This window comes from Fringilla coelebs (genome assembly GCF_963513975.1).
Source record: "Fringilla coelebs genome assembly, chromosome: 21".
NCBI classification, from domain to species: domain Eukaryota; kingdom Metazoa; phylum Chordata; class Aves; order Passeriformes; family Fringillidae; genus Fringilla; species Fringilla coelebs.
The window spans coordinates 6,688,864-6,715,743 of NC_140047.1; the positions used below are offsets into that span (position 1 = coordinate 6,688,864).

At 54.1% G+C, this 26,880-nt stretch overlaps 3 protein-coding genes across 4 annotated transcripts; 1 reads left to right on the forward strand and 2 right to left on the reverse strand.

Moving 5' to 3' along the window:
- Window positions 1–4,808: 4,808 nt before the first annotated feature.
- On the reverse strand, window positions 4,809–14,811 carry SLC27A4 (solute carrier family 27 member 4). 2 transcript variants are annotated; one of them, XR_014616663.1, is made up of 14 exons: window positions 14,668–14,786; window positions 12,150–12,316; window positions 11,086–11,480; window positions 10,230–10,388; window positions 9,782–9,851; window positions 9,584–9,675; window positions 8,950–9,059; window positions 8,314–8,523; window positions 7,960–8,086; window positions 7,635–7,772; window positions 7,312–7,476; window positions 6,760–6,906; window positions 5,906–6,516; window positions 4,833–4,951 (listed from the first exon to the last, which is right to left on the reverse strand). XR_014616663.1 is itself a non-coding variant. In XM_084219534.1 (13 exons), exons 2-13 carry the CDS (start codon window positions 12,308–12,310, stop codon window positions 6,359–6,361), a joined length of 1,932 nt encoding a protein of 643 aa, XP_084075660.1. In that variant the 5' UTR covers window positions 12,311–12,316; window positions 14,668–14,811; the 3' UTR covers window positions 4,809–6,358. The 2 variants fall into 2 exon arrangements, 1 of the variants encoding a protein (XP_084075660.1); XM_084219534.1 differs by having other exon boundaries at window positions 4,809–6,516; window positions 14,668–14,811.
- Window positions 14,812–16,009: 1,198 nt separating this feature from the next.
- On the reverse strand, window positions 16,010–21,467 carry COQ4 (coenzyme Q4; the record flags this gene model as incomplete). Its single annotated transcript, XM_084219897.1, has 7 exons — window positions 16,010–17,197; window positions 17,760–17,853; window positions 18,633–18,762; window positions 18,871–18,973; window positions 20,535–20,631; window positions 21,076–21,251; window positions 21,334–21,467. The coding sequence occupies 7 exons, from the start codon at window positions 21,465–21,467 to the stop codon at window positions 17,035–17,037; spliced, it is 897 nt and encodes a 298-aa protein (XP_084076023.1). The 3' UTR covers window positions 16,010–17,034.
- TRUB2 (TruB pseudouridine synthase family member 2) lies at window positions 21,440–25,914 on the forward strand. Its single transcript, XM_084219896.1, has 8 exons — window positions 21,440–21,568; window positions 21,703–21,831; window positions 21,915–21,989; window positions 22,511–22,572; window positions 22,882–22,963; window positions 23,499–23,571; window positions 24,012–24,148; window positions 24,749–25,914. The coding sequence occupies exons 1-8, from the start codon at window positions 21,466–21,468 to the stop codon at window positions 25,114–25,116; spliced, it is 1,029 nt and encodes a 342-aa protein (XP_084076022.1). The 5' UTR covers window positions 21,440–21,465; the 3' UTR covers window positions 25,117–25,914.
- The last annotated feature ends 966 nt before the right edge of the window (window positions 25,915–26,880 follow it).

Below are 26,880 nucleotides of genomic sequence, written 5' to 3' on the forward strand. Positions count from 1 at the left end.
CAGGTTGGAAATTGAGCCTGGCAATGAAGAGAGGGTTAATTTCTTTTGTCTCGTTCCCATCTTCTGTCCTTTTCCCTGCCGTTTGCACGCTTTCTCTCTCTCCTTGAGAGCAGAAGGAGCATACCTCCATTCCTCCACTGAGGGTTTATCCTGGAGGAAACGTGTTAGGTCGCCATCACATTCTAGAGGGACACGTAGTTTATAAATACAGCAGGGCCTAGCGTTACGAGGAAACATTTTATCAGAGAGCCCCGAACTGACGATTCAATTATTTTTCAATAAAACATCAGGGGAATGCGCAAACAGCTGCTCGCATCCTTCCACACAGCAAGTCAAACTTCAAGGGGAACAATAGCTGGCGAAAGGGGAGCCATCGCGGAGGCGGTGACAATGGGTTTCCTTACTCGGGGCTTTGTTTGATTTCTCCGTCTCAGTTTTGAACTCCCTCCGCCGGAGAAAGGCGAGGGGGTAGGACGGGGAGAGAGGGAAGCAGGCAGAGGGGAAGGAGGGTCAGTGGGAGTTAAAGCCTTTTGCAGCCTTTCTCTCCCATTCATGTGGTAATTGGGTGTCAAGCAGAGATCAGTAAGATGGAGCCCGGCCTCTGTGCCCGGGTTAAACTGCAGCAGAAAGAAAGCGGGAGCTGAACCGATGGAGGCCTGAATGTCATTAGGGCGGGAGGAAGCGCCTCTCCCCCGGGAGCCCTTCTGCCGGGGTGCTGGGCTGGGGGGGCCGCTTCCCATTCAGGGCATCCCTGAAAGCGGCCAGACAAAGCGGGAGGGCGTCCCAACAATGCCGCACCCCCGGCTCTACCTTCAATAGGGAGCTCTAAACAGGCGTTTAACCTTCAGAATAGCTGAAAGTGATACTCAAAGCTGAGGGGGTGGCTCGCCCGCCGCTGTTAGCCTCTTCCTGCGGCCGAGCCGGCGGCCACTCGCATGGCCGGGGGCAGGAGGAAGGCTCTGGCTGCCCTCACTTCCTCGGGCCCCCTGGCACAGCGCTGCGGGTGTGCCGGGCCCCGGGCAGGTCGTGGGAGGTGTCGCCTCCAGGGCAGGATCAGGCCACAAATCCTGCCCGGGATGCTGGGGGCCCCGGGAGGCTGCTCCGCACCCTCAGGGATGGGACTAGAGAAGGCAAGGCTGTAACAAGGAGGGGGATGCGGCACAGTAGGGGTCATATCCCACTTCACAAGCCTGGGATCATCTGTCGAGGGATCAGGGAAGATCTGGGCAATGACCCACATCCTGAGCAGGAATATGTTCTGGACTTGGATAGCATCACCATCGCCTGCAATTCCTGGGGTTACCAGCCCGTACTGCATGATCTCAACTGCCAAAAGATCTCCCAGAGCCTGTCCTGCCATGATTTTGTGCCTATGTGTGGATTTTTAATGAGTCAGGAGAAAAGCAGATAAAACCCAAGGTTACTTTGGAAGGTGGGATTTGCCACTGAAATGAGCCAGGCTCAAAAAAAGCAAAGCAGAACCCGTCCCTGCTCCCGGTGCCTCACTCAGCTGCACAGTCCAGCCATCCTGTGCTGTCCAGGAGCTCAGCAGCAAACAGCACTGAGGACATTCTCTTCCCTTCTGAAGCCTCTCTGCATTGGGAAAGAAAGCTGCTGTCCCTTCCCTCTCACACAGCATGATGAGACATTCAGAGACCATCATTTTGGTGGAATCCTTGGCCACACAGTCCCTTCAAACTGGAAAGGGAAAAGCCACTCCTGGCTCTGCTCCTGGTTACACTGGAACCACTCAGGGGAATCAAGTATTTCCATTTCTAAAGAGTGCACCAAAGGATAGTCTCTTCTTTAGTCCAGAATATTTCCCTGTCACTGCTTAAAGGCAAAGCCAGCTCCCCATAGTGCAGAGGAGCAGGCAGCTGTCATTGTTTGGGAAGGCTCTGGCACACCAAGAGTGGCAGGAGGAGGTGAAGAGATGCAGTGTTGAAGATTGTCAGACTTTCTCAGCAGCAGAAATTAATTTCACCCAGAAAGTTTCTGAGCAACTTGCAAAGCCCCCATCTGCATTAAAGCTAAAATACATTCCAGTTTTGCACACTAAGCATGGCCTGGCTGGGCTGGACCTAGAGCAGACCAGAAAAAAAGTTGCCACATTTTTTGTCTTGATATATTGTCACTGTCCAGGACACAGGGTCTGGGAGAAGCAGTCATCTCCATGGGGAAGAGTACATTTGGTTTGTAAAGCTCTTTGGCTTTGCTTAAATTAGCAGTTTGATAATAACCCTGGAAAGGATTTTAATGTTTTCTTAACCTCATGCAAACAGAATTTTAAGTGTTTTAATTAAAACAGAACAATACCTCGTACTTTATGTATAGGACTTTTATCTACATGCAGCTGTTGAGCCAGACTAGTGCATTGATCAAAGGGGAGGGATGTCTCACAAGGTGTCTCTAATCATAGAGGATTCAATTAGCCTCCTCCTTAAAACTGCACAAATAAAAAGATATTTTAAAAAATCAGACTATGATTAAACACTGGCTACTTAATTCTAAATACCTCTCTGCTGGAAGTGTTGTGTCTCAGCATTGATCCCAGGCTCAGCACCACACCTCCACTTATATTTCTGGGCCAAGAGCTGCAGGGACACTTGCACATAAACTTCATTTTTCCAGAGGAGCTGGGACTTTAGAAAGGCCCCAGGATTTCAACCCAAAGCTGACAGCCAGCGGAAAACCTCTAATTGGTGTAGCTGGGTGTTTCAGGGAATCCTGAAGCACTGCCAGGTGGACACAACCCTCCTCAGTCAGGACAAACATTGCCAATGGTGAATGGTCCTCAGGCACCACATCTCCAGAGGGGACCAACCCTCCCACACCAGCCTTGCTGCACAGGGGGGCTCCTTTGAGCATAACTCAGGGCTGTGAACACACCTCCCTGGGAAATGCTCTGGCACAGAGGTGTGTGTGGCACGTGTACACGCCAGCCCCTGGCACAGCCCTGCAGGTCTCTGCTATCGATGGTGATGTCTGCTGAGCTCGTTCCCAGTGACTCAGCACTTCCCATCTCCCCAGAGCAGGAGCTGTCACCTGGAGGGGGGCTCATCCTGCTCCTCTTGCCTGAATTGTGCAGCTCCCCCTCCTCACAGCCAGCCCCAAGTACAGGGTTTGGGGTGAGCTCCCAGCTACGCTCCAGACAGAGCCCAGCTCCTGACTTGTGTTGGCACCAGCAAGGGCTACATCCTGCTCCTCTCACAGGCCTCTAATTCCCAACCACCTCCAAAACCCAACAACTCAAGCCAGTCTCCATTTGTATGGGCTCACTAGCAAACAAGTAACAGCCATATTTCCATAAGTTTCCAAAGCTATTCACATCTGCATTTAATAGGCAGTTCCCTGAATGCATAATTTCCTTGATAGGCTTTTTTAACCTACCCTGCTCTCAGACAGAGAGAAACACAGTGCTGAGTTTTGCCCTGCAACCCTTCTTTCTTCAGCACAGCCATCTCCTGCAGGGAGGGAGTAGAGTCCCCTTGTATCCTCCTCTACCACTCCAAACCACCCATCTCCAGTTGACCACCCCCAGGTCTGACTTCAGGAAGGCCAAGCTTTTCCCCACTGCCTTTAGCAGAAGGCTGATGAGGCCCGGTGGCTCAGGTCACTGTCCACCACCCCCCTGGCACAGCTCGGTGACCTTGCTGCTGCCCAGGTCTCCATCAGGCACAGTGTCCAGGAGCCCGAGCACAGTGCACACCAGTGCCTGGGACTGCCACCGGCCTCACACCCAGCACCATCCAAAACTTGCTCTCCACCCTGCGTGGTACCCTCCCACTCCAGCATCCCGCGCCTGCAGGGCCCTGAGCAGCACACGAGGGCTGTGACAGCCCCGGGAGTGTCCCCCCGAGGGGCGGCGTTTGCCGAGCCCAGCCTGCCCTCCTCTGGTGGCTGCGAGCGGAACAGGGCCCGCAGGTGGGAGCAGAGCACCTGCAGAGTGCTGCACTCCCTGCACCCGCTCCCCGGCCCCTAAATATGATCCCTGAATGCATCATTTCCTCAGTACATTTCGTGGCAAAGCCCCTGTTTGAGGGCTGAGCCCCCCGGATGCTGCAGGGCTGTGGGGATGATGTCTGTTTTCCACTGGCTGCTTGGGGACAGAGGCTTGTGAGTGTCCAGGGGACTGAAAAACTAAAATTAAAGCTTTCAGCTTAGAGATGCTGGAGAAGACACCCATTTGAACATGTCCAAAGGTGAAGTTGATATATAAAGGATGCAAATTTCCAACACTCTTCTTATGGTGTGCTTCACCAGGCAACACATTTCACTCAGGCTCATGGAGGATATTTGTCCCGGGCAGCCCCATACCAAGAAAGAGCCAGGTTCTCCTCTCACCAGGGTTGGATGCAGAGGGTGTAAAAGATGGTTCTGGCAGCAAGGGAAGTGGAATGGCTACCAAAAAACTTGTCTGCAAGGGCAGAAATGAGCTGGGAAGTTCAGCATGGACTAACACAGAGAGAAGCAGCAGGAAGAGGAAATAGAGAACAGGAGAGGGGTGGAAGAGCCACATGTCCAAGTGTAAACAGGGAAAACTGGACCAGAACAAACTGGGATGGCAATGCTGAGGACAGAACAAGGAAAAACAGGATGTGGAGAGTTAGTGGAGGAAACTGGGGAGGGTCTGATCAACATGTTGTGTTCACACAGTCATTAAACCCAGCAGCAAGGGGCTTGTTCCCCCTGTCCTAAGATGAGCCAAAATGCACGCAGGGAGGTGATGCTCTGGAGTGGCAGTTCCCAAACCAGCAAAGTCCCCCACCTTCCCTCACAAAGCAGGACTGTACAAGGAAGAGGTAGGAAACAGCAGCATAGACCCATACTTGTGTTTAATTGTGAGACCAGGACGGACTGAGGCAGGCAGGTACGTTGGTGTGGAAGCACAGCTAGAAGAGCAGACACACCCTGCCCTCACAAAAGACAGATGTCGTTTTAAGGAGTAACCCTGCTAAAAGCATAAAAACAAATTATTAAAAAAAAAACCAAACAAAAAATAAAATAAAATAAAAAACCAAAACCAACCCAACCCAGAGTTTTCTCTGGAATTTCTGCTTGTTTTCTGAGAACTGGAATTGAACATCGCAGCTGAGGCTGTTTCATATCAGACACAACATGGGGAATTCACATAGCACAAGTCAGGTGTTTCACATGGACATTTCAGTTCAGGGCCCTGCTCAGGTGCTGGAGACAGGGAGGGCTCTTTTGGGAAGGGATGCAGAGCACAGGAAGTCAGGCTCTCACAGAGGCCACTCTCCAGAGGATGTTCTCTCCCCTGGCAAGTTACCTCCTGAGTACATTTAAGCAAAGGAAAACTTGGCCCTTCTTCCCACTGTCCCACTGGCTTTCTGCAGGGAAGAAGGTTCACAAAACAATGCTGCATCCACAAAAGATGGAAGTAAAAGACCCAGAGAAGTGTCCACAAGATAGTGGGATTTGCTCATGTCTTCCACCATGGAGCAAGGCCACAACGACATTTACAGTTGCACCCACACTGGAAGAGGAGAATCAGTCCCAGATGAGCATCCCACCTCCCTGCGAGAGAAAAGGATTCTCCAAGAGAGGACAGGTCTGGGCTATCCCTCCACCTACTGCACAAACCCGAGACACATTCAAAAGTATGGACAATAAATTAAGATTGAAAAAAAAAAAAGTCAGCGTGTATTATATATATATATGTATATATACACACACACACACACATATATATATAGATATAATATAATATAATGTGCGTGTAATTGTGAAAAATAGAAATGTCATCCCCAGGAGAGAGATGGCATGGCAGAAACACACTTCTGTCCCCCTCCTGAGCCCAACACTACCCTGCTCCCCTGATTCACAGCAGACACAAAACACCAGCAAGGCCGAGCAGAGGGAAGGGGCTGCGCCTGGCACCCACCTTCCCTCTGCCAACTGGGTCCCTGTGCCAAGGAGAAGCTGGCTGCTTGGTAGAGAAGTTGGGAAGAGCCCAGCACTGGTCTCTTCATGGCCTTCACAAGGAAGGGTTGCTGCAGGCAGGAACAGGTAGGGAAAGACAGGAAAAGCAAAGTGGAATGGCAGGGGCACCCCACCCCTCCTCAACTGGCCAGGGCCCTGCCCCTCCCATGGCATGGGACCACCACCACTGTATCAAGCAGAAAATAAAGCCATAATGAATCAATGCTTTGGTATGTGACCATCCCCCTCCCCTCAATCCCCTCTGTGCTCCTCCCAAACCCTTATCTGTAAAACTGGTCAAATAAAATCTCTAGCGTGCATTTTATATCATTGTGTGAACCTTTCCTTCCCCAGTGCCTGCCTTGCCCCCTCTCCCCAGCAGGATTTGGGAGGTGCCTGGCTTGAGCCCCACCAGTTACAGCTTCTGGTCTCCCGACTGGATTCTGTTGAACGCTGCCTGGTCCAGTGGCAGGTAACAGCCTTGCCTGGAGTCCAGAAAATACAACCTGTCCTTCACCAGCGCGGGGTCAAAGCCCTGCTTCCGCAGCTCCATCTTCTGGAACTTGTAAGTGCCTGAAATGGGGAGAGAAAAAGGAGTAAGGGCTCACTAGCCACACACACTTCCATCCCCACTACACCTGTGCAGCCCCAGACCCAGCCTTGTGTTTCAATGCCTCACAACCACCTGAGGAACTGGCCATGGGCTCTGTGGGGCAGAGAAGCTTCATCCCCACCCTACAGAGGGTGTACCCAGGTTTTCCCCTCCCAGGCTCCCCCAGCTCTATGTCCAGTGTGAGCATGCATGCCATGGCTCACTTGTCTTGGAGACTTCGTGCAGGAACCGCAGGAAAACGGGACGTGCATACAGTGGCAGGGCCTTTTTCAGCTTGCTGGAAAAGTCTTCTAGGTCACAGGAGTTCTCTGGGTCAGCAATGGCTGCCATTCCTGCCCTCCCTTCAATCCCTAAGAGGCAGAGAATGAAGAGCACTCAGACACACTGTCCCTGTAGCATCATCTTCCCTCTGCCGTGCACCAGCAAGACCCTACTTTGTACTGGACCGCTGGCATGTCCAGCTGTGTCACTGCTGTGTCATCACCCTGTGGTGAGGGCTACCAGTGACACCCTGCAGTCACAGTCATGGCCAGAGAGGACACAGGGTCCTTATAAACCAGCCAGAATCAGACTAAAGCTTGAGAGAGTGAGGAAACCCTCTGGTTCCTGCTAGCCACACCCCTTGTGGCCTCTTCTCAGCTTGCCCGCAGGGAGCCTCAGCCTACCCTCATCAATCTGGACATGCAGGACATGTTCACACTCAAGTGTTGGAGGCCTGCTTGCCTCTCCTGATTGTCCCCTTCCCTCTCAGCTACCTGGGACCTCCACACCATACACCACCACGTCCGTCAGGTTGAGGATGCGGCTCAGCGTTCCCTCCACCTCTGTGGTGGAGACGTTCTCCCCTTTCCATCGGAAGGTGTCCCCAGTGCGGTCTCGGAAGTACATGTAGCCGTATTTGTCCATCACCAGGACATCCCCTATTGGAAAGCAATGAACAGGCAAAAATATGAGGTGGTGGCTAGGAGCAACCCTGGAGCATCTCAGGGCAGTGCTGCTACCCTGGAAGAGTCCCCATTCCCACACAGGTGCCTTTCTCCTTCACTCCCAGCAGACAGAGGGGTCCTGCTGGCCTCACCTGTGAGATAGGCAGCGTCCCCTTTTGAAAACACGTCCCTGGCAATTTTCTTGTTGGTGGCTGACTGATTCAGGTAGCCATCAAAGTGCTGCAGGGGATTGCTCCTGACAATGCGACCCACCAGCTGCCCTGGTTCTCCTGCAGTGAGAAGAGGCGATGAAGGGGGGAAAACATCACCACCCCCAGCCCCCCAAGAAAAAAGGGTGTTTCATGGGGTTGGTGTGGTTTAACTGAGCAGAGACAAATCCAGGGAAATTATCCTGAGGTATCATGAAACGCTCACACTCCCACTGGGCTGAGATTTTATCCCTGTGGTTGTCCTCACCTGGTTTGCAGCTGATACAGACACCATCCGGTCCCCGGATCAGCTCCATAGTGTCCTCATCCACCTTCACCAAACCAATGGGGTGCACATGTGGTAGGATCCTACTGTTGAAGCCGCATGACCCAACCTAGAACAGAAAGAGCTCAGAGCTGTGGGTAGCAAGGACATTTGTCCCACCTGAACCCACTGCTCACTCACTACCAGAACACCACAGAGGTGGCACCACACAACAGCCAAAACCCCCCTGGGTGGATGGCAACCCGTGCCAAGGAGCAAACAGCCCATTTGGGTTTCCAACCCTGCCCAGGCCAGCTGTCCCCCTTTGGGATATGAGGGAGGATTGTGGGGCCTTACGTTGCCATCAAAGTTTCCCAGGCTGCAGTTGCACTCGGTGGCCCCGTAGAACTCGGCCACCTGGGGGATGCCAAAGCGGGCCATGAACTCCCTCCAGATGGAGGCCCGCAGCCCGTTGCCCAGGGCCATGCGCACGCGGTGCTGCCGCTCCGTGTCCTGGTACGGCTGGTTCAGCAGGTAGCGGCAGATCTCCCCGATGTACTGCACGATCTGGGAGCAACAGAGAGGAAAGGCTCACTAGGATCCCTCTACCAAGCCCTAGGTTCTCTGAGGCTGCTTCAGGGAAGGAAGGAATGATACAACACACCCAAAGTTTGCTAAAGAGGCTGCAGTAAAAAAGAGAAGTTCTGCTAACTCATCCAGCCTGTCCTTCCCTGGTTAACCCACCTCTCCAAGCTGTGAAACCCATCCACTATCTCCTGGCTAATGCCTCAATGTGAGGAGGACACATGAAGTTACCAGCCCAGGTGGGAAGGACACAGCCCCACCACCCTGAAAGGCAGTTTGGATAGTTGAACCGGTCCAGGCCTTCCCCACTTCCAGCAGCTGGGCTCTCCCCAGAGTGAGCTCTCTCCCTGGCACAGACCCCTAGGCTTCCTGCCCACTCCCCACTGGCCCCTTGCCTCACGGCCTCACCGTGCAGTTGTATTTCACACAGTCCTCCCAAAAGTGTGAGGCTGAGAACTTCTTGCGGATCACAACCGTCATGCCCTGGAGCAGGCACTGCCCAATCCCCACGATGTTCCCTGCAGAGAAGCAGCCAGGAAAGCCCTCAGTCCCCACACACCTCCAGCCCAGCCCACCCACTGAAATAACTGGCAGGGCAAGGCAGAGGCCATGGCTGGCTCACAGCAGTAGGGGTTTGCCCAGCCAAAGCCCCCAAGGAGACGGGCACAAGGGAGGAGACACATGGAAGTATCATGTAGGGCAGCACTTTGCACCTAAATACCCCAGCATGTCTCTGCCAGGCAGGCAGGCACTGCTTCCCCTTCCCCTGGACTTTGCCCCCTTACTTTCCACAGGAAGCAGCAATAAGTGACAGGTATTCTAAAACCAGGGTAGGATACCGCCCTCCCCACACTCCCTGCTCCAAAGGTCAGCCAAATCTATTCTTGGCTTCCAGGGGAAAAGCAGAAAAAGCCTCAGTCACATGCAAGCAGCAGTCTCATCCTCCTTGACATGGAGATCACAGCCACACCAGCCTCCAGCCTGAGCCCTGGGCTTGGCTGAGGGAAGTCAGTCCCAGGATGCTCTGTATGGCCCAGGTTACCTGCAGCATGGTAGAGCGGGAGGCAGTCGTACATCACATCATCAGTCCTCATCCGAAAACCGTAAAAAACCAAGCTGGACATGCGGAAGTACCTGAGGGGAGGGTGAGAAGGCATGTCAGGAGTAGGGTCAGGGCTGCTGTGCCAGGAGAGGGCAGAGCTCAGATCCATCCTCCCCGAGCCCCTGCCCACAGCCTTACCGGCAGTTCACCACAATGGCAGCCTTGGGCAGCCCCGTTGTGCCAGAGGTGTAGATGTAGAAGAGTTTATCTGGGAAACAATGAGGAGACAGGGTCACATTCCCAATCTAGGAATTGGGAATGTGACCAGGAACCAGGCTGAACCAGGAGAGGGGGACAATCAAAATTTAAACCCTCTGCTCTTGCCAGCTGAGCCAAAACTCTCATGTAACAGCTCCAAGAACATGCTGGGATCACCCTGGGCAGATCAGGTTTGTTAGACACACTGAGGGTATGACAGGATACTGCTCCACACAGGGCTGGGCTTCCAACACTGGAATAAGACCCATCCCAAACAACCCCTGCCATCAGCAAGACTGCCCCAGCAGTGTGCCAGAGTGCCAGAGTTGTAACCAGCTGACCCTCAAAATCACCACCACATGTCTGGCCCCAAGAGCTGACCACATACCAAGAAAGCCCTTAGCAGGGGGAGCTGGCTGGTGTCGCGGGGCCATCTGCAGGAGGGGGTCCAGATGTTTTGCACCAGGAAGCACTGATTTAGGATTTTCATACCCGGACCAGAAGAGATGAATGGATTTATCCAGGGAGGGCTGCACTTCCTGCATTGCTGAGAAAATAAAGAGGGGAGCTGGAGAAAAGTGGCAGGGTGGCTACAGCACAGAGACCATCTGTCCTCCCATACAGCCTGAGGGACACCCTGCCCCAGGTAGCAGTACCCCCCCTGTGCTTGGCAGAGTCCCCAAAGGGCTCACAGCCATCCCAAGCAGATGTTGTTCCCATGATTAACAGATGCTGGGGCCACAGCCCAGACCTCTTCAGGGACCAGAAGATCCTGTTTTCCACCTTTCCCCATCCAAAACCTCTTTGGTGCCAAGAGGTCTGTTGACACCATCAACCTCAGAGGTGTGGGCTGAAACACACAAGGAACTGGAGCCAAGGTGCTGCAAGGATGTAGCAACAGCCATGGAGAGCAAGGGGAGGTTCCTCCTGTGCAGTGGGGCAGGCCCAGTCCAACCCAGGTCTCCATGCTGGGAATGGACCTGAGGGACACAAGGAAGGATCCTCATACCCAGGCTGACCTGCTTGGGAGGCAGACAGCACTGCACTCCAGATCCTGCCCAGTGTCCAAAGGAATCAACAACAACAAAAAAAACCAAACAGAAATCAAATCCCTGGATGATTCAACTGACCATTCTCTTCCAGATCTCTGTTCTGTGGTGGGCAGGAAAGGAACACTGAACCCCCTGACTAGACACACCTCCCTCCAGTCCAAAGCACTCCCAAAACACCTGCCAGCGCCTCACCTTCCATCATCTCCACCCCAAAAACCACAGCTTTGGAGCTGGAGATGGTGATGCAGTGCAGCAAGGCATCCAAGCGCAGGTGGGAATTCACGAGGGCCGTCTCCACCCCGATCTTGGCCAGGCCGAGCCACAGCCCCACGTACTGGTTGCGGGACTCCATGAAAAGCGCCACCACGTCCCCCGAGCGGAAGCCTTGGCCGTAGAAGAAATTGGCCACCTGGTTGGAGTACTCGTCCAGCTGACGGAAGGTCCAGCTCTCGCCTGTGCCTTGGAAGATCAGTGCTGTCTTCTCTGGATACTTCCTTGCTGTCTTCTGGAAGATCTTGGCGATGGTGTTCTTCTCCCTCACGTGCCTCCATACCTGCCACTTCACCCGCAACAGGACCAGCCCCGTGCTGCCAAAGGAGGGGGAGCAAGAGGGCAGCTGCTCAGTGATCCCTGCAAAATCACTTCCTCCAGCAAAGCCAGCACAACACAACCTTCCAAGGAGCTGCAAGAGCCCAGCACTTACACCAGACCCCACCTGAGGTCAGCAGCAGCTCTGCGTGCTCCCCTGAGCAGTGTGCACATAGGCAGAACGCATCTGCAGAGAGGCTCACAGCCAGGGACTGATGGAGGCCAAGGAGAAATGTGTTTGGAAGTCTGCACACAGGGATGTCCCCAATCAAAGGGGCATTTTTGGGCCTTGAATGCTCTCCAAGAGGTACCACCACTCCCTCCCCCCCATAATCTTGCCAGGAGCTGGCACAGACTGGTACCAACTCAGAACAAACCCTGCACAGGGACCTGGTGCTACGCCAGCAGCTTTAGGGACAGGGTGAAGTATAAGGACAGTCAATAGACTTTGAGCTCAGCTGTAAATCTATCCTTCTTGGGAGAAGTTTGCCCGAGAGTTTGGAGTCACCCGGACACGGCAGAGGGAGATCTCCTTCCAGCCAGGCCAGGTGCCAGCAGAAACCCAGGCTGTGCAAGGAGTCAGGGACTGTGCTCACACATACACATACACCAGGGCAGAGCAGAGGGCCAGGGGGGGATGGCTGGACCATCCCAGCCAGGACACCTACCTGACATCCCTTGGTAATGTCTTGAGGAATATGAGGAAGAATTCCCATCCACCAGATGCCAGGTAGAAGATGAAGAGAGCAGGGATGGCCTGGATCCAGGACAGTTCCAGAGTGACCCTGAAGAACAGCAGCACAGCTGCAAAAGCAGCCAAACGCAGCATCGTGGCCTGCAGGGAGAGAGAAACCACTGCCATGAACCCACGCACCATGGACCTGGTGATAACAATCCCATGGGCGTGGGATGCCTGAGCAGCCCCCAGTTTCCTGGATGAGGTCCCTGAGTCATCAGTCCTCCTGGCAGTGAGGATGTAACCCAGCAGCCCAGAGCTCCCAGAGATGTAACTTTATCTGACCCTGGAGATGACCTTCAATCGAGTCATCAGGTCGGCACTGCCTGGTGCAAGCCGAGAGCCCGGCCATTCCCACCTGGGGAGCCACATCCTGCACACCAGCCAGGGGTCTGGCCACGCCCCAGCAACATGAGATGCAGGATAAAGTCACTTCCATGGATGTGTGAGCAAAGTCATGGCAGGAGGCTGTGTACAGATGACTGAAAGCCTCCACTCTACCCCAGAATCCCTCTGTCCTTAAAATCCAGAGTCTCCCAGGCCCTGAGCATGAGCTCTCCTGCATGCCTGGCTCCAGGACAGCCATCACAGCTGTTGGAAGAGCACAGCTTCACAAGCTCCACGACACAGCTCAGACAGGATCAGGGACAGGAAACTCAGTTCTTTGAGCTCTGCTTGTGTTTGCAAACCCTCATGTTGGCAGGCAGTTTCCTGGCCTAAACAGGCTGGAGACACTGCCAGAGCAGGTCAGGGATGAGGCCAGGCTGGAGTGGGCAGAACAAGGGCTGTTGCTGCTGCCAGGAGTGCCCAGGCCCCTGTCCCATTCCCTGGGGACAGTGACTGTCTCTGGTGCTTGTCCCTCCAAAACAGCATCCCTGTTCCCATCCCAGACACACCCCAGAAGTAGCTCTGAGACTCGGAGACAGTGATCTAGCACTGTCTCTTTTCAGGCAATAGCATTGGGAGGAGGAAAATGACAGAGATGTGACCCTCATAGCTCCTAGATAAAAGTGGCCCTTCCTGGCATGGACACAGGCCAAAGAGGAAGGAAACATTTGCATCATTTCCCTCTTGAAGATTGATTCCCTGCTCTGAAGCTGGAAGCCCTGCATGGGCTCTTGTACAACTGGTGGGGCTGGGAACCACACTTATGGCTTTCCCTCTGTTCTGTGCAGTCCCCCCAGATCCAAGGAGCTTCTGTGGATTTGATACCAGATGCTGGCAGGGTGGGAGCCAAGGCAGTGCCACATGGTCACATGTCTTGTCTGTTGGCTGTCCCACCTTTGAGCTGTGCCACCAGCAGCAGCCTGGGATGCATCAGAGCACAAGACACCTCTCCCAGGGGGACACCTGGAGACATTTTCCCACCCACAGCCCTTACCCTGAGATTCCCCCTTGTGCCAGTGACCTCACCAAACACCTATCTCCCAGACGTGATGTCCCACAACACTGTCCCTCTGCCTTTTAGCAGGGCAGAACTCACTGTGTTTTTGCCTGGGAGCCTCTCTCTGCACTTAAACAGGAAGGCTTTTAGATCACCATCAAACTACTGTGCCTCAGCCGGGACCTGGCCCCTCCGCAGCCTCACACCAGCCAGATGTGGAGAGGCAGCAGCGGGGGAGCCCCAATCTGTGTGGGCAGCAAAGGGCTTAATCTCCCGCTTGAAGGCAAGGCAGGCTCGGGCAAGCCCCTGTTATCCTCTGCTCATATCTCCACCTCACTCCGGCATCCCGGTGCCTCCTACGGAGATACCCGGGGAGAGATTCTCGAGAGATACCCGGAGAGAGATTCTCGAGAGATACCCGGTGTGTCGCTGCCTGAGACCTCCAGCCCTGCGTTACAGATTCAGGTCTTGTCCATCTGCATCAGCACAGAGGAACCGAAGCCATGCCTGTAGCTCACAGCCAGCAGCGTGGGGATCCACCCGGGGAGCACCGAGCCCGAGGAGCGGGTCCCAGGGGGGACAACGGGCATATGGCCGGGCTGTGAGAAGCCCCAGCGCCATTGGCACCTGGGAGGCACCTGCCCCCCACGTGCCCTGGGCAGGGACCCCCGAGTCACCCTCCTGGGGACCCCAGCAGGGAGGTCGAGCAGCGCTGCCCAGCCCCATCACACGAGGCAAAATGCCGGGATGCAGCCAGGCCCCGCCACCCAACCCCGCCAGGCCCCGGAAGCGCTCGGGCACAGCCGCTCTCGGCGGGGCGAGGGCCCGTGCCGCGCTCGTGGGGAGACCAGGGGACGGAGGGATCCCGGCGCTTGCCACGGTGCCCCACGAGGAACCCCGGTACCTCATGCGGAGACCGGCGGAGCGGAGGGACCCTGGTGCCGCCCGCAGGGCCGCGGCGCCTGATGGGGAGCCGGCGGGGCCGCCAGCGGGGAGGGAGCGCGGCCGCCGCGGCGGCGCCGAGGGCTGACGGACAGGGATAGGGAGGATGGTGCCACGCTCTTACCGGACTCCGGGGCGTCCGCTGAGGCCCGGCCACCTGCACCGGGAGCGGGGCCCGCCCGGCTCTGCGGCAGGGGCGGGGAGGGGCGGGCAGCGCGGGCCGCCGGGAGCTGTAGTCCCGCCCGGTGCACCGGCCCGGCCCCGCGGTGACGGACGCAGCGCCGAGGAACGGTGGCGCAGGCGGGGCGGGCGGGGCGCGAGGAAGAGGCGGTGAAGGCGGCGCGGGAGAGCGAGGGCTCTGTGGCGCAATGGATAGCGCATTGGACTTCTAGCGTCTGACGGGAGTCATTCAAAGGTTGTGGGTTCGAGTCCCACCAGAGTCGCATTTTGCCGCCGGGGCGCGGCAATCGCTGCCGGGGCTCCGCGGCTGCACCGGGCCGGGGGAAGCCGCGGCCGCCCCCGGGCGCTGCCGCCGCGCAGGGTCCGCCCGTGTGCCGGAGAGCGCGGAGCGGGAGATCCGTTTTGGGAGCGGGGTCGGGGCGGCCCGGGCACAGGAGAAAAACCCAGCCCTACCGGGGGCGGACCCAGCATCCGTCCCAGCATTTCAGGAGTTAACTGTTACCACGGCCCCGCAGTACGGGCATGGTGGAGCTGCCGCTTGCCCGCAGCGAATATATCCTCTCCAAAAAAAGCATTTTCATGTGGCTGGTGTCTGCCCTCCCCAAATCACCCTCTGCTCCCTCCTCTGCCGCCTGCTTTCCGCAGCTCCTCAAGCGATGGCTGCAGGAACAGGAGCCACAGAGACTGTTACTTGATCCGGCTGAGCAGATGCCGTCTAAAATTACACGATGTGCCATTTCTGTAGCGCTGGCACCAGCCCGCTGAGCGACACGTGGCTGCACGAAGGCGGCACCACCAGCACTGACAGCCCAGACACTTCAAGGCCTCTTTAAATAACCCAAAATACAGCAAAAAAACCCTCTCTCACGGCCATCATTTCCCACGTTTCCTTGACTGCTGCTCACAGTTCCTGGAAGAAAATCTTTGCTGCCCTTTGGTTTATCCACCCCACGGCTCTGACGTTTCTGGGTCATTTTAGAGGCAAATGTTTCTTTCATCTCGACCACTGCACTAGCATAACCCCCACACTGTGTGTTTTACTGGCAGCTAAAGGATGTATTTATATACTGATTTTTCGTATCTGTTGGAAATAACTCTGAGGGCCAAGGGAGGATTTGGAGAAAAACCCAAAGTCTGGCTCATGGGGTGACTGATGCAGGGAGAAGTTAGAAAAAGGAAGTCTGGGGGGTAGGAAGAAAACCTGCTGGAGCCGAAAAGGGGTGAGATTTCACATCAGATCTCCAGCTCAGGAGGGGAGATGGGGCAAAAGGACAGGGGTGATGAACTACAAGCTCCAGTGTGGATTTATTAAACAAGAAGGAATTCCAACAGCAAAGACACATGAACAAAGAGCCCCTGGCCTCGTGGCTCTTTGTCATCACATCCAACAACTCTGCTCCCTGGCTGCTGGCAGTCTGGAGCACAGTTTAATTAACCCAGACAGCAATCAGCTCCCAGACACAGCACCAGCAGCCGCTGTTTCTGCACTCACTGGATTCAATCCCATAATCACAACTGTGTCATTTTGTTGCCCAAGGAAGGGATGATTCCTACTGAACAGCCAGCACAATCGTGGATTTCATCATATTTGATGGGGAGGGACTACAGGAAGACACAGCAGACCGGATCAGCTCTCAAAAGAGGCAATCCATGAGGGAAAATATCCAAAGGTATTTCCCTGCCTGCCCTGTGGGCACAATCACACACTGCCTGGTCTCTGAGGCAGGAAGTGAGGCACATCCAATGTGACCCAACAGACCAGTTAGGCACCACTACAAAATGGGATTTCACCACTGCACACACCAAACCTGCCCCTGTGCTCCTCTGGAAAATCATGGGTTTAGCTCCAGCCCAAGGCAGCACCAAGATTTGAAGCCTCGATCTTCCCAGGATGGGAAGGGTGGGAGGAAGGATTTACCTGCACAGCCCTGGGGCCGCAGAAGGCCAAGGCCAAGGTTTGCTGCAGTGTGCTCCCTCCCCATCCCAGCATTTGGGAGCATCAGTACTGGAATGCTGCTGCTGGGAGAGCTGAGCAGCCAGACCAGCTGGCAAAGGCACATCTCACCTTGACATCCCTCAACCAAAAACAAACAGCAAAAAAGGTCGAGTTTTTGTCACAGCCACGGGAGGTGCCAGTTGGCCCCTACCAACAGGCTGGTGCCAGCTCTTGGCAGGAGAAAACACAGCCCTTGGGTCCATGGTGGAAGAGCTACAGCCACGCTGTGCTGCGGGCAGGGCAGGAGGGTTTGGGGTGCGGCTGGGGCTGCTGGCTGCCAGCAGGGATCCCCGGGGCCCTTCCCCACCCCAGCTCTCACACTCGGACAGCTGGGGGAGGGAGGATGCCGAGCTCCTCCCGCAGGGACTCCACTGGCTGCTCCCAGCGCTGCTCGTAGTAGACGTTCAGGACACAGCTGGAGTTGAGCCCACTCCGAATCGCCCAGGGAACCAGCTCGGTGGCCAGGACCTGCAGCTTTCTGGAACAAACGACACAGGTGGCGGCACTTTTGATATCCACATTTTGTTAATTTCCTTCTCCAAGTCCCCATTGTAGGCTGATGCCAAGCTCACGTGTCCCATATATCCCTTTAACTTTCTGGCATCCCCTCTGCTTAACTCACAGGGGAAACTGAGGCCCAGAAGAGGATGGCGTGCCAGGAAGGTTACAGTCAGCACCACCCCAAGGCCAGAACTCAGGTTCTGCAACTGCTGGGCCATGAAAACAGATGTGCTGGGGCAGGGAACAGCTGTCAATGTAGTGAGGGTCCTGCTGGCCCTCAACACACGCCCATCCAAGGCCTGGAAATTGCTCCTGCCTGGCACAGGGGAGCTGGTGTTGAATGCAGATTAAGCATCAGGTTCTGCTTGAGTGACAAGGCAAAGCTATCACCACTTCCTTGGGATGTGGGGACAGCAGTGGGCTCATGAAGGGATCCATGACTCCCCACTGCAAACCAGCAGTGTCCCCTCTTTGTCCCCAGTGGACAGGGGAAAGCACCACACAGGCTGGGAGTCCCCAGGGCAGGGCTGGGCACCTACCGTGTGCTGAGCCGGGCAGGGCCGAACGCTGCTCCCAGGACACACATGGGCAGCCCCGTCTGGATGGCTTCAAACCACTTCACCACCACCTCACCTGGGGGAGCAGGGAGCTTGTGAGCAGACAGAGCACCTGGATCAAGGGCAGCCAGGGCTGTGTGGATCCTCAGCACAGGCTGTACATCTGCCCTTCTCAAGGATGGCTACTTGGGAATGCTTCCTAAGTCTGGCCATGGCCTCATCCTGTGCCAGGATGGGCCTTGTCACACACCATTCCTCCACCCCAGAGGGATGGCACTCCCCAAGCCCTGGGAGCTTGGGGAACACATCCCAGGCAATCCAACTCCCTGCAGACCTTGGCAATACAGTGCCAAGCCCTGATGTTCCGTGTGGGTCTCACAGCACAAGCCTTTTACAAAACTGCCTCGACTCAAGCAAAGCCTGAAGAGACCTGTCATGCTGGTCCCCACAGGTACCAGCAAGGCTGCACCTGTGACTTGCTATTGAGTCAGACACAAAATGAGGGCAAAGGACACAGAGACGTGCAGATAAGGAGCAACCAGGAATTCCCTTCTGCCCTCACACAGAGCTTGCAAAACATCCCTCCCTCTATGCCACCCTCCCTGCCAGGCAGAAATCACCCATCCAGTGCCTGCCTGTGCCTAGGGCTTGGGCAGAGCATCTCCCAGCAGGGAAAAGGTGACTTCTCATGGCCTCTTTGTCACCACAGAGCCAGTGATGTAGGACAGTGATGATGCAAAATCCTCCCCTCCAGGCTGAGGATCAGGGAGTCCAGCTGGCCCAGCCTGCTCCATTTCTGGGAGGCAGCCGAGCACAATCAGTGGGTTTGGGCTCCCTGAGCCCACTGCTCCTCACCCAGCATGTTGGTTGGCATGCCCAGGAGGGTGTGCATCAGGTCATGGACTTCCCGGTACCGCTGGATCACGTACGCCAGCTCTTCATCATCGACAAACTTGGGCGGCATCCGCGTGTCTGGAGAGACTTTCTGCAAGTCCAAAGAGGCCCAGCTCAACTCTGTGGCTCCAATCTCACCTGTGCTCCCAGCACAGGGATCAGCCACAGAAATCTGCACCCCATGAAACCCCACACTCACATTGTCCTCCAAAAACCGGACGTACTCCCGGCCCAGCGAGCCCTCCGGCAGCCCCTGCAGCCTGGCCATGTCCAGGGTGGACAGACGGATGCGAGGCCGTTCCCTGGAAGCAAAACACAGCTCAGTGAGACTCCCAGTGAAATCCACAGCAGCAGGTCCTGCAGAAAAGGAGCCCTTGGAAACCCCCACCCCTGTCTCTGCCCATCTGTGCTATTTTCCCTGTGCAGATCCTAACTGCTCACTGCAGGAGCAGCACTGTCTGCATGTCTGTTGCAGAGGCTGGGACATGAATTGCTTAAAGGATCTACCTGAAGCCTTGGCAATAAAAGGGCTTTTATCTTGTGTGCTTGTAACAACTCTGGTGCGAAAAACACTGGTGTCCCCTGCATTGAAAAGCTGCTGCTGTGTGGGCTGCAGCCAGGCACAGACCCCAACAACAGCCAGCCCTGCACAGCAGAGAAATGTAGTGTCCCTGCAAAGCAGTCAGAGCTTCAAAGAAGCAACCCCGAAGAAAAGAAGGAATTTGTTCTAAGCACAGGTTTAATTTCAATCCTGCTTAGGCTTTCACCACCAGCCACACGGCAGGCACACAGAGAAAGGTCTCCTCAACAGGTTGTTGGCAAACAGGTGCCTCACAGCCTTGTAAGTAAACAAAAGCCCTTTTATCTTCATTCACAGGGTAAACTCTTCCTATGATAAAAGATCCAGGAGCTGCTCAGCTCCTAGAGTAAAGGTGCCAGGGAGATAATCATCACTGGCACCAGTTTCACACTGGCTGCAAATATTTCCTTGTGTATTTGTTGTCAAAGCCACCTCAGCAGACTTGGGGATAAAAACAAAAACACCTGTGTGCCCAGTTCAGACCCCTGCAAATCCCTGCAATACCACAGGGCAAGGAGCAGGTGGGTATGTCCCTTCCCAACCCTCTCCCTGGGCAGTTCTGCTGGGATTCAGCCCCATCCCAGTGCTCTGGATGTTTTACCAAGTCAACCTCTTGAGCCAGGAAGAGACTGGTCTGCACAAGCATATGGCAAAAGCAACTTTTCTCAAGCTCCTATGTGACACAAGCAGCAGGTGTGACACATGACAGGGAGCAGGGAGAAGGCAAGCAGATATACAGTGAGAGCTTGGTTAGTAAGAGAAATCCCTCCTGGTCCTCAGCCTTGCTGCACTCAACAAGTCCTTGCAGACATGGAAGCAGAAGTGATGGAGTCTTAAAGAAGAAAACAAGAGAACTGGCCTCATTTCAGCTTGAGCCAGGAAAAAAAAATATGGAAGTGTCTAAGGAGGAGGAGATCAGCAGAGACAGAACCTTCAATGCAAGAAAATGCAGCAGCAGGCACAGGGAAGAAATCCATGGGTGTAGTGTGTTCTCATCACTGCTCAGCATCCACGTCCATGGATTTCTCCCCTGTGCCTGCTGCTGCATCTCGTGGTGTTGGCAGCTGCCAGTTCCAGCAGTGAAGCAGAACAGACAGGCAAGTGGTGCCTGCCCTTAGATGTGTCACAGGGTTCCTGTGAACGTTAAAAATAAAGTTAGCCTGGAGGGTTAGAGCTACAAAACACTTTTGCTGCTTCCAAGGCCAAGGAACCTGCTTGGTCTCGTGTCTGCCACCCCACCACAAACCAGGCAGCGAGGGAGGGAGGGATGGGGAGGGACGCACTGGAGGATGCGGTAACCTTCAGGGTGGTTTTTCATCTTGTCTCGCAGGTTTGGCAGGGCCAGGCAGCCTGTGGTCTCCCCAAGGACTGCCACCATGTCTGAAAGAGAGACCAGAGAGTGACCCAAGAGCTGTTTTTGCAACACCCAGCTATGCTTGGTTGGCAGGTGAGGAAATAGGGCAATGAACCATTGACCAGGAGCGGGCAGGAAGCCCGTGGCAAAGTGGGGATCCCATAAACCACAGATCTTCAGCTTCAGGGCTACTCTGCCCTGGTGTCACCCACATAACCCTTCCCGGGAATGGGATGGAGGAGTAGTCATGAGGTCTGGGGGACTCTGGAGAAACAGACCAGTCTGGGTGGCATCACAACGGGTCACACTGGGGCGTGTTTGGGTTTCCTCACTCCCTCTCTTTCGCAGCCTCCTGCACCGGGTCAGTTCTCAGCCCTGCGCTTGCCCCAGACTCTCCTATGAAGCCTCCAGGCGGCAGGGAGCGGGATTTTCTGGACGCGGGTGGCAGGCGCTGCCCTGGCCGGCCTTACCGTGTCTGTAGGGGTCATAGAGCGCCATGACCGCGGAGCCGGCGGCCAGCAGCGCCTTCTGCAGCGGGCTGGTGGGGATGTGCCCGGGGTACAGCTGCTGCCACCCTTCAATCTCCTCCTCCTCCTCTTCGCCGCCTCCATCCCGGCCCCGCGGCTCGCTGTGGCTCGGCCGGGCTCTGCCTGCGGGGAGCAGCGGGTAAGGGAGCGGCCCGGGTGCGGGGCTGGCCCGGACGCTCCAGCGGCTGCGGCGGGAGGCACTTGCCTGGGTGAGCGGGACCCCTCCGCAGCAGCGGGACCCCCGCCCGCGCCGCCCGCAGCAGCAGCTGCCGCATCCCCGGGCCGGCCCCGCCGCTGCCCCGGAAGCGCCCGGAGCGGGGCGGGGCGGTGGCCATGGCGGCGGCGGCCGAGCTGGCCGGGCTGTTCGCCGTGTACAAGCCGGCGGGGGTGGCGTGGGGCCGCGTCCGGGAGGCGCTGGAGACGCGGCTGCTGCGCGGTGAGCGCGGGCGGCGGGACCCCCTAGACCATCCCATCCCCCGGGGCTACCGGTGCGGCCCGACCCGTCCCATCCCATCCCCGGGGTTCGCCGGCCGGCCCTGACTTCCCCCTCTCCCCCCGGGTCTCTTTCAGAGCTGAACGCGGCTCCGGAACGCGCCCCGCGGCAGCAAGTCCGCTTCCTACCGACCCCGGCCCCGGGCGGCGGCGGGGCCGTGGAGCTGGTGCCTGCCAGCGTGCCGGTGCTGGCCGACCACCCCCTCGGTAAGGACACAGCGGGGCCTGGGCCGGGGGACACCGGGGACCGGTGGCGCTGCGGACCCGCTCCATCACTGTCTCCGTTGCAGTCCGAGGCCCGCGGTTCAGGAAGCTGAAGATCGGAGCAGGTCACCGGCTGGATGTGAAAGCCTCGGGAGTTTTCGGTGGGTGTTGTCCCGGCCCAGTACCGTGTCCTGCTGTGTGCGAGGTGATGGGTTTCCATGCAGGGAAGAAGGGTGGATGCACAGCCACTGAACTGCAGCAGCCCCTGGATCTCACAGCCCTGCTGGGAGTTAAGTGCTAAAGCACAGCAGAAATGGCCCAGCAAGCTGCTGGCAAAGCTAGATGGGAGAGACCCAGGCACACCAGGTTCTGCTGGGGGACACCAAGCCCCATGTCTGCTCCACCACCTCAGTTGGCTTCGCTGTGGCTGGCACTGCTGAGCATTTGCCCTGAGTGCCCAGGTGGAAAGTTCTGGGTAAATCCAAGAGTTCTGGTTATAGCCCTATGGTTTTCATGTCAGACAATAATCTGAGGGTCTAATTGCACTGCTCAGATGTGACTCCTAAGGAGATACATCCCTGTCCGGCGGGCAAGAGTGTCGTGAGTGTTTAGTGCTGTGTAAATGCACATCAGTGACTTTTTGTGAGGCTGAAAAACAGGTTCCATATTTCCTATGTTTCAGTGCTTGGCATCGGCCATGGGAACAAGCTGCTCACTGACCTGTACAACTGCCACCTCACCAAGGTAGGTGCTGGCTCTGAACAGAGCCCCAGAGTGCCATTGCACACTTGATCCTGCCCCAGTGGCCCAGGCCAGCCTTGTGATGTTGATTCTGCACTTAAGTCTCAAACCTACCAATGCTTTTGAGAGCTTTTCAGGGTCTAGAGTTTCATCCTTCACATGAGCAGCCACTCGTGGCCTTTTGAGTACAGGATGCTGCTGTCTTTGAATAGAACTCATAGCCCACACTTCTAGCAGCTGCATGGTACAGTACTGCTGCTCAATTGCTTGGAGCATTTTTTGGATAAATTGCACTCTTTGTCCTTCTTCCAGGTTTATACTGTTGGTGGGCTTTTTGGTAAAGCCACAGATGACTTCTCAGACACAGGAAATTTAGTAGAGAAGACAACATTTGGTAAGAAACTGATTTGATGTGTTTTTTGGTTTTTTTTTAACAGAACACCAAACTACAGATTAAAGCATTTAATCAGGTGAATTGCACAATGACAAAAGCCACATCTTGCATGTCTTCTAGTCCTTGTTGATGTTGTAGTTTCCCCATTCTAAATCTAACCATGATGTGTTAAAGCCAGCATGAATGCTGGGCACAGTGGTTGCTGCAGGGTTGGTCAGGACCCAGATGTCCTGTGAATCACACTTGGAGATAGCAGTTAGGAGATTTCACTGAATGAAAACATACAATAAGAAAACTGGAGCATCAACATTTTGGAATCAGTTAAGCCAAATAACTCTTCCCTGTGCAGTCCAGCTCTGTGCTGCTCCATGCAGAGCCAGGGAAAGTGACTTTGCAAAGGCCACCCCTCAGCTCTCATCAGCCCCTTTTGATGTAACTGCCTGCCCGAGGGACAGCAATACCTCAGTGGCACTTTTCAGACTTTCCAGTTTCTGGATGGATAATTGAGACTTTGTTTTTGCTTTAATATTTGCAGATCACATCACAAGGGAGAAGCTGGAGCGGATTCTTGCTGTCATTCAAGGGACAAATCAAAAGGCCCTGCTGATGTGCGTATCCACCAGGGCAATGAGCTGATCTGATCCCACTGCCATGTGCTGGTCTTCAAAATAAATGAGAGGATTTTGTTTCCCATAATCAAAGTCTGTAAAGATTGGAGTGCTAGCAAGGGGTAGAAAGGAGTTACTCTGAGTGCTCTGGGGAGATATTGCAGTTAAATGTCCTTCATGTATCCCAAAATCTCCAACCTGCTGGTTTAGAACCAATCTGCTATATTAGGGCTGACAAAAATAACTTGTAGACATAACCAAGTACCTCCATCCCCAACTGTGCTATACTAGTGATAGTACATACACCACAAAAATATATGCAGAAACTCATTGGATGGTTTTAAGAATAAAAATTGCATCTCTGTTTTATAGGGGATGGACAAATTTTGAATGTCTTCGAAGAAATTTCTAAATGTCTCTGCTGCTCTCTTTTTTTCTAGGTATTCTAACATTGATATGAAAACACAAGAGGCATATGAGCTGGCTGTCAAAGGGTTGATTCGCCCCATGGGAAAAAGCCCCCCAATAATCACAGCAATCCGATGCCTCCAGTTTGCACTTCCAGAATTCCAGCTAGGTAGGTCTGGCACAGAATGTACTGGAGAACTCTTGAGTATGTATTATGGCAAATGAGTTGGTAAACTTCATTTTCTTACTCATGATTTAATGCAAAATGAGTTGGTAGGAATTTCTTACCAATTCATAACTTCTCTGGTAAATCCAGCCAGCTTGTAGCTTTTTCCTTTCCAGTTCAGATCTAAGCCCAAGGCTGGAAAATTTGCATAATGAATACTTATGGGGGAAATTCTTCTTAGCACAGTGTTTCAGTGTACTGCATTTCAGTGCTGGGTTTTGGGGGTTTTTTTTAAGTGTCATTTGTTTTCCTGTAGCTAGTTCCCTTTACCTCACAAATTGTCTTATTAAAAAAGGTGCCTTTTTATCCCCTTTGAAATACCTAAATTTCTACATTACTCTTCTATATCTATAGGTTTGTTTTCTAAAGTATTCACTTTGGAAGGGTGTGGAACACCCTGCAGTATTCCAGAAAATCATGCCATACTCTTAGTGTCTTCTGCCAAACCAGTTCTTTGAGTGCAACTGCGAGTGATGTCTGGATTTACAATGTCAGAGCTTGTGTCAAAGCTTTGCTTCTGAAGGAATGTCTCTGTCCTCCTAGAAATCCATTGCTTGCATGAGACTCAGCAGTACCTGCGGAAGGTGGTCCACGAGATTGGTCTGGAGCTGAAATCATCTGCTGTGTGCACACAAGTGCGGAGAACACGCGACGGCGTTTTCACGGTGGATGACGCCCTTCCGAGAACTCAGTGGAACCTGCAGAGCATCCAGGAGGCAATTCGGAACTGTCAGCTCAAAGTGGAGACAGAGCTGGAGAAAACCCTGGCACATGGGGAGAACAGTCCTCTACATCAGCTGGATGGGACACAGCTGAGCATGCTCTGCAGGAGCATCCATGAGCAATCCCTGCAGCACAATACAGCAGGGATGTGCCAGCAACGCGATGGACAGCAGAAGGAAAGAGGTTAATTGCAGTTCACTTCCACCCTTTCCTTGAGATGACTTTTATCAGAGGCTTTTTTTCCTTCAGTGACAGGCTGTATCATTTTTTTTAAAGCATCACAAACAGTTTATTAACAGGAGGCAGCTGTGCCAAAATTCCTGTTGATTTTGAGAACATTAGGTTGCTAAGGGATATAAGAACCCATTCCCGTATTGTTCAGCAGCAGGAAGTAGTGTCTTAGAAAGCTGTATTCCCTTGACTGCACATATTTGTTCCTTGCAACTGGCAGCATAATTTATATGCTGTATGGATTTTATTTTCCCTGTGTTCTCCTGGAGTATTTTCTTTCCATTAGCCCTGCTCTCAGACACGAGAGCTCAAAATCAGGCTAAATGAGGGATGTACAGGAGAAAACACAGCTTACCCAAAGCAATGCAAGGAAATGGTTTTATCCAGAGTAGGCATGTGATGAAAAGTGGCTTATAATGGGGACTAATGCACAGGATACACAAAAAATAAAATGGAAAATGACCTGACTGGGAAGGGGTTGGCTCAGTACTCATCTATGTACATTGACCCATAAAAACCCAGCAAGTGCTACTTTATTTTACTCTTTTTTTTTCCTGAGGAGTCAAGGGAGTTCAGTGGTCTCTGGTGTCCTCTGCAGCAGCTCCTTGCAGAGAGCAGGTCCTGCCCTTTAGTGAAACTGTAAACACTGTGATACCATTTGGTCTCTGTTAGCTCATTAGCTGGGTCTGACTTTGCAGAAACACACTTTCTAAATTGCAGTTAAAAGTCTGGAATTACATTTAACCTTTATTGCACTCAATGGTTTTCCAGTTATATACTTACTTAGTGAGTTTGGAGATTTATTTACGGAAAGCAGATTTGTTCTGTTCCTCTCCTGGACTTGGACAAGGGCCAGCATATTTCATCCTCCAGGTTTCAGCCATAAAGGTACAAGAGTAACTCTGGGAGGAGCATGCACAGGGGCCATGATGAAGTACTTCAGTGGCAGTGTGCAGTCCTGTCCTGAAGCATCCCAGGAGTTCTTAGTGCCTGGAATCTTTCAGTTCTGGGTTCGTCTGGGCTGCACAGAGCAGCCAGAACAGCCGTGGAACGCAGCTGCCACCACCTGGCAGAGCCACTGTGCCAGCAGCAGGGATTCCCCAAGGACACCGTGCCCTGACCTTGGTTCTGTGGGTGTTCTCATCCTCCATGGACAAGGGATTGGGATCAGGGACCTTCCCTGGACACCTGCCCAGTGCTAGCTGAAGCAGAAACCCATCCCTGCAGCCACAAGCAGAACACTTGCACAGCTACACCTGCAAGTTTTAACCCCAGTGCTCCTACATAGTGAGGAAGAAAACATGGACTTCTCACTCCTTGAACAACCTTCAGTAGCTCTGGTAATGGATTATACTTTATCCTCTCAGCTCACACCTCACACAAACTGGAGAATTTCCATACATTCTATTACAAAAACAATTTGTGTGTGTCACTGACAGAGGAACATTTTGGTTGGAACACTCCGGGCTGACCGAGTCTTTCTACACAGAAAATACCAGCCAAAATAGCAACTTGAGTAACAAAGTTTGCATTTCCCAGTTCTTGCCACCTTGTGCCTTTTTCCCTCCCATTAAAACCACTCCAAAACACATGAGTGTTCCACACTTGGCAGAGGGGTATGTGTTGGGGAGGGGTGTGAATGTTCCCCCTGAGAGTCCACTCTGGTCTGGCCACAGGAAATATTCTGCACAGCTGCACATCAGCAGAGACTTGGATGAATC